This window comes from Oncorhynchus mykiss, chromosome 21 (genome assembly GCF_013265735.2).
Source record: "Oncorhynchus mykiss isolate Arlee chromosome 21, USDA_OmykA_1.1, whole genome shotgun sequence".
NCBI lineage: Eukaryota > Metazoa > Chordata > Actinopteri > Salmoniformes > Salmonidae > Oncorhynchus > Oncorhynchus mykiss.
The window spans coordinates 23,156,774-23,163,401 of record NC_048585.1 but is presented as its reverse complement, the minus strand read 5'-3'; the positions used below and the strand labels follow the sequence as shown (position 1 = coordinate 23,163,401).

General features: G+C 43.8%; 1 protein-coding gene across 1 annotated transcript; it reads right to left on the bottom strand.

The window, feature by feature from the left end:
- Positions 1-2,728: 2,728 nt before the first annotated feature.
- Positions 2,729-6,319, bottom strand: klhl42 (kelch-like family, member 42). The gene is made up of 3 exons (XM_021577162.2): positions 5,056-6,319; positions 4,678-4,871; positions 2,729-4,496 (listed from the first exon to the last, which is right to left on the bottom strand). Exons 1-3 carry the CDS (start codon positions 5,817-5,819, stop codon positions 4,045-4,047), a joined length of 1,410 nt encoding a protein of 469 aa, XP_021432837.1. The 5' UTR covers positions 5,820-6,319; the 3' UTR covers positions 2,729-4,044.
- Between the last annotated feature and the right edge of the window lie 309 nt (positions 6,320-6,628).

Below are 6,628 nucleotides of genomic sequence, written 5' to 3'. Positions count from 1 at the left end.
TCAAGCTCCATGAATAAATGAACAGGCTCCAGCATGAGATTCACAAACCCCTTCAGTTCAGACCCCCCTCATTTATATATATATATAACCTCATCTATATATAATTATCAAAAGGGAAGAAATCAATCCCTCAATGAGCATCGGTGTAATAGAACCTTGATGTGTCAGTAAAATGGTAATATATATTTTGCAACTCATTGCTTTTGACCTTGGGCTTAGCAGGTTAAGTCATAAACAACATTTATCTGGTTCAGCAAGAATGCATGTAGCCTACTCAATACATGTAAATGTACTCAACATTTACATGTCAAACAGAGTATAATGTCCTTAAAATGTCCCCCTGCACAGAATATTGTTTCCACATATCCAGTTAACCTGTTTACCAGTTTTTATTTATGGGACTGTTGGACTTCAAGGTGATTGATTGGAAATGAACTGTATTGACATTCTAAATACTCATACAGGGATATACTGCCACCTTCTGGTGATATTTTTATTTGACCCTGGTGGATTGTTACATGGGTTTTTGTCGAAGATGTGCACGCTCACACACTGCCATTTGCGGTTGTGTTTTAGCCTTGGCGCCAGTCTGTTTTAGCTCTCTTGCCATCTCTTTATGGAATTGTCTAAAAATCCAAAAGCACAAACAAATCTGAGACCAGGCTAGTTGTGTTTATGTAGTTTAAGAGAAATGTAATCTAAATCGGTGTGTTTGGTGGGGGTTGCAAAGTGCTTTTAGCATTGATTTGCAGCTGTGTAGAATAGTAAACATAGTTGCACAAATGTTGTAGATTAAAATCTCAAAGGACGCAGACGAATTCCAGATGTTTTAATGGCCACTATTATGCAGGGCCATTCCATTAAAATTTAGAATCATTTCCAAATGATTGTTTCCATAGAGACATTACAAACCAAGAGCATAGATAAATATTGTTTTAATTCAAATAAGCTTTGATTCACTGCAAGACATGGAGGTGGTTTAGCTCTATGCAGAGAAATATCTTATGAGGCTGACATTCTATGCAGAAGACAATCCTGCTTTCAATTTAGGTATAAAAAAATGTTTTATGTAAATTGTGAAATAGCCACCAATTTATTATTTTTCTGTCAGAGTTATTTCAAACAATTTCATAATTCCATTCTTTGTTTCATGATTGGGCAGATTTCATGAAGTAAAAACATACTCCTACCCAACAAACATGACTGTGCGACTGACCAATACAGCAGAGAAGCCTCTGACACAGCAGAGAAGCCTCTGACACAGCAGAACCTGCAGTGTGTGGCCCTCAGCATCCCAGACCTCCACTACCATCTCACATGCCATCCTTATGCCCCGGGTCTCCTCCACCTTCAGACAGACCCTCTACTCCTGGACTATAGCTCTCCAGCTAGACCAAACCTGGATCCCAGAAAGCAGACATGAGATAGTGGAATGTTCCAGAGAGACTATTCCCCTGACCAAGATGTCTCTTCCTGAGGACCAGTTCCATAGCTCTCAAGGGGATAGCGAGAGCAGCAGTAACACTGACTGATTCCTCTGTGACAGACTTCCCAGGGAAGGAGTGGACCTCTGTGAACTACAGAGGCCTGGAGTTTATAAGGGCTTTCTCCCCAATCAGACAGACTGACGATGCAACTGATATACTGGGAAGTTGTAATATCCTCGATTACACTGCTTACGAGCAGTTTGTCTTCTCTGTCGATGTGGACATCCTCAAGGCAAAAGATCCTTCAGGAACAGAGGAAGCTAGTACCACCTCCAAAATGTTAGAAGATAATAGTTTAGAAAGAGAGGAAGCTAGTACCACCTCCATAAGGGAAGAGGGGAATAGTTTTGTAAGAGGTCTCTAGTTGACGACAAATGGGACAAGGGGAATAGTTTAGAGAGAATGCTAGTTCCACCTACACATGGGAAGAGATGAATCATTTAGACAAGAGAGGACACTAGTTCCACCTACACATGGGAAGAGATGAATCATTTAGACAAGAGAGGACACTAGTTCCACCTACACATGGGAAGAGATGAATCATTTAGACAAGAGAGGACACTAGTTCCACCTACACATGGGAAGAGATGAATCATTTAGACAAGAGAGGAGACTAGTTCCGCCTACACATGGGAAGAGATGAATCATTTAGACAAGAGAGGACACTAGTTCCACCTACACATGGGAAAAGATGAATCATTTAGACAAGAGAGGACACTAGTTCCACCTACACATGGGAAGATATTAATAATTTAGGCAAGAGAGGACACAAGTTCCACCTATGAATGGGAAGAGCAGAATAGTTTAGGAAGAGAGGACACTAGTCCCACCTACAAAATAAAAGACAGCAATAGTTTAGGAACAGGTCACTAGTTTTGCCTACAAAATGTGAAGAGAGAAATAATTTAGGAATAGAGGACGCTAGTTTCGCCTACAAAGGGGAAGAGGGGAATAGTTTCAGGAGAAAGGCTGTTAGTTCCCCCTACAAAAGAAGAGAGAGGACAAAGTACCGGAATGTAGAGAAGCGAGGACCAAACCAAAGACAGGGAAGAAAGATAACTAAATGATCCTTAAGGCCTTAATATGGCCAGACTATGAACGTTTAGATGTGATTCAAAGTATTTTATGTCGCTTCACTTGCAGAGATGAAAAGACAAAGCCTTCTACATTCAAAAAGGCACAATCACTAAATGCATGGTTTCAATGTTTTTACAATTAAACAGAACGACACCTACTCCCTGAATATTTTCTTTAATCTTCTAAGTCAAAGTCCAAGGCATCTGTCAGAACATAACCAGAGGTGACAAAACAATATACAGTCCCTTCATCAAACTCCAACACATCTTTAGAAGCCAAACGACGTAGTTGTATTATCAACAGAAAGACAAACCATCTCCACAGAAAAGGTCTGTAATCCCCTTTAATTAAAAGTAGACTCAGCAAAGTTACGTTGCAGAAAGCAGCGCCGGAGATATTGAGATGAGCGACAGTCACACACAGTATCTGTGCACGGGTTCGCGTCACCCTGTTCACAGCGTGGTAGCCAGGGCACCAAAATAGCTGAGAAGTCGAGCCTCACACTCCTACGCTTCTTAGTTGTGGAAATTGAGCCACTATGTTGTTTACTTTTCTGCTTCATATCGCGGAGTCTACCTTTAAACCAAAACTACATTCTCATTGTATTTCATCAATTTGTCCTTAACGTACCCTAATGAAAGCCCTTTCCTTATAATTCAACAGTGAATTGGGAAAAAAGACACAGTTTTGGTTGGTCACTTACAATTCAACTCTTCTTCATCTGTATAAAATCCCCCCAGGTGAGGGAGAAGGCACGTTCCTTATCCATTTCATTGAACTGTACTGCTGCTGAGTTTAGCGTTTGTTTTCTAAACAATGTTCATAAGTTAAATCAAGCCAATGAATTTCTCAATTTTGCCCGTTCATGATTCTACCATTATATCTTCTCACGCAAGAGTTAAAACATTTGTTTAGTTATTAATTGTGGTCTGGCATCAGCTTAGCATTTTATTTAAGTTCTTCAATTGCACATTGCAAAACAAGCAGTGTAACACCAAAGCCACTTCTTGGCTACAAACTTTCTTCAATATCCAATATGACGTATTAATTATATTACTTATTTGCGTTTAAGGTTTGTAGTGAACACTAAAACGAAGATTTTTGCAAATCTTTAATTTTTAATTTGCAGTGTAAACAATGGGGAATGTTCTATATGATTCAAGTCTACTTCTAATCAAAGAATCCGAAAATGGATCTCGATAGTAGCCCAATGCTGCTATGCTAACTTAGACATTGACCCACAATGCATGACTGTCGCTTTGCCTGTGCTTGTAGCTACTTTAAGGTTTAAATAATGTAACAAGTCTGTGTCTTTCTAGATTTTGCCCCACCAACGGGGATTTGGCCATACTGTTTCATACTGCAGCCATCTACAGCTCTACCGTTACCACTTCTCTTCACGGGAGCTATGTAGCCGCAGCACGCACAAACAAGCCTCTTGTGGCACATGATGTAGTCTCTCTCATTCCATCCGCAACGCTCATAGAACGTTGGGCAGATAGAGGGAGCAGAGTAGCATATTCTGGCCCAGCGCGGGGAAGCGTCTGAAGGCCTCCCAGGCGTCTGAGAAGATGTTGTACTTGAGGAAGACGCGGTGCTCCAGGCTGGTGGGCAGGCTGACGTCGCGCGACATAATATAGACCCCGTCGTTGTGCAGTGTGCACGTGAGGTTCAGGCCAGACTTGGAGGTGTTGTCCTTCAGGTGGAGCCACTCCCCCGTGATCACGTTGTAAGACTGCACCGTCAGCATGTCCTCTGTCTGGCTGGCCCGCCGCCCTGGACCCGGCTCCAGCTCGTGGGTGTACCCCCCCACCAGGTAGATGGTATCTTCCACCGAGAGCATCTGCTGCTTACGCACGTGGGCCGAGCAGGAGCGGAACACTGTCCAACTGTCAGAGGTGGGGCAGTAGCGGAGTACGCTGGTATTCCTGTCTAATGGATAGAGAGAGAAAACAGCATTTGTTCAAATAATTGAAAAAAACTGTTGATATTTTGTCAAATGGACAAGCACTATTTGTGTAGCCTACAGTTCTTTATGTCTGCTGTGTGTATACATTGGACATTTTAGAAAATGTTCTCACTTCTGCTGGGAATGAAAATCCCCCCCACTAACCTCTGGCAGTATATCCTCCCATGACGTAGATCATGCCCTGGCACTCGCAGGCAGAGAACTCTGCCAGGGGGTCGGGTAGTGACGACACACAGGTCCACCAGTCCTGCTCAGGGCTGTAGCACTCAACAGTGCCCTGACACTGGCCTCCCACTGCATACAGCTTCCCTCGTACCGCCAGTAGCTTGAAGTTGGACCTGACCGGAGGAGAGACGGATATACAACAACATTACAGGACGGAGACATACTGTAGCCTATGTAGTTTGCTGGCTCAGCATCAAAACAGATTGAAGCTCAAGACATCGGAACAGACTGGATATTGGAACTCAAGACTGGGACAGACTGCATAGAGATCTATTCATATAGCTGACCTGTACTGACCTCTTCTGGTTCAGGGGGGCTACCTGGTTCCATTCATTTCTACAGGGGTTGTAGCAGTGTGCCGCTGAGATCTCCTGGCTGGTCATTCTGTACCCACCGACAATGAATAGGTAGTTGTCCAACACGGCCGAGCCGTAGCCTCTCACATTGACCATGTCAGAGGGCAGGTTGTTAGCGAGCGGCTTCCAACGCTGCTCTACTTCCCCATACCTCAGCATGGACCAGGGCTCGTCCTGGTCTGGTAGGTCCAGAGCCAGACAGGTGAAAAGTCCGATAGCCACCAGAGTGGCTGTGCCTTTCATACGCATCTCTCTAACCTGGTTGCGCAGGGCAGCAGGTAAGTCGCTGAACTCTGGTCTCCGCAGCATCGGGTGGTAGTGACAGCTCATATATCTGAGACAAGCGTTGCGTAGATCATGAGTTCCATATACCTCAGATAGGCTGTAGAGTTCCACACAATTCTCTTGTCGAATTTCAGACGAAAGGAGTTTTAGGATAGAGGTGACTTGCAAAAAAGATGCAGTCTCAATCAGGTCTTCCAGGGTCTCGTTGACTACTTTCACTTTGGAGGTGTTGATAAACTCCAGGACCAGCTCGAGCCCTGGCACACTCAGCCCCTGCAGTTGCACTGAATCCTCTCTGGACTCGCGCATCCCAGAGCTGTACAGTGCACGGAAGTAGTCGCTTTTTTCTATCAACTTGCCTTTGTTGACGTTGTACGTTTTGTCATCCATGACAATTACGATTATTTGTTCAGATGACATGTTTAGTGGTTGGGTTAGCTAGCTAATGTTGTCAAGTGATCTGTTTTGTTGACTGTCTTCTTCCGGCCTCGATCTGTTAATGACGGCCTGTCACAGTTTACATTTCTCAGGCGCAGGGGTGGTCTGCAACTCTAGTCGCACCGCAGTCACCAGCCCTATATATGGTAATGTTCAGCCCATACGTCTGGATGATGCCTGGTTAATTTCAACTCAGTTATGAGTGGGCTAGCTAGCTAGCTAGCAAGAGGCTAAGAGTGACTTGGAAATCTTGCTAGCCACTTTATCTTTCAAAAACACCAGGTATTATCTCGACGTACATCCAAAGAAGATGTTTTGCTGGACCATGTGGTCAATTTTAAGATGTTTATATTGGGTAACACACTTTCCTTGCATTGTCGAGATAATCTGCAGAAAGCTACAGTTGGTTTTTGAGGAGAAATTGGCAGCATATTTCCTGTTTTGATCCTGTGGGTTGCGTCACTTGCTTGCTCAACCGGAAACCACTGTTTTCTTCTTCGTGTAAAGACAATGCCATGCAGATTGGTACAAGATGTGTTGCTGCCACCAGCTGGCTTGGGGTATACTCTACCTGCACTCGACAGGTGCAAGCCACCCGTAATACATGTTCCTATACTTTTCTTCCCGAAATTTTCAGGGAACCAGGTACATTAAATCCCACAGTTTCCAACTATCAACAACATAAACTTGCAATGAAGTAAGATATCAGTGTATAGCCTCTGTGGCACCCAACACACAGCTCATCTAGCCTCCAATCTCAGGCTGAGCCTACCCAACAGGGACATGTTTAT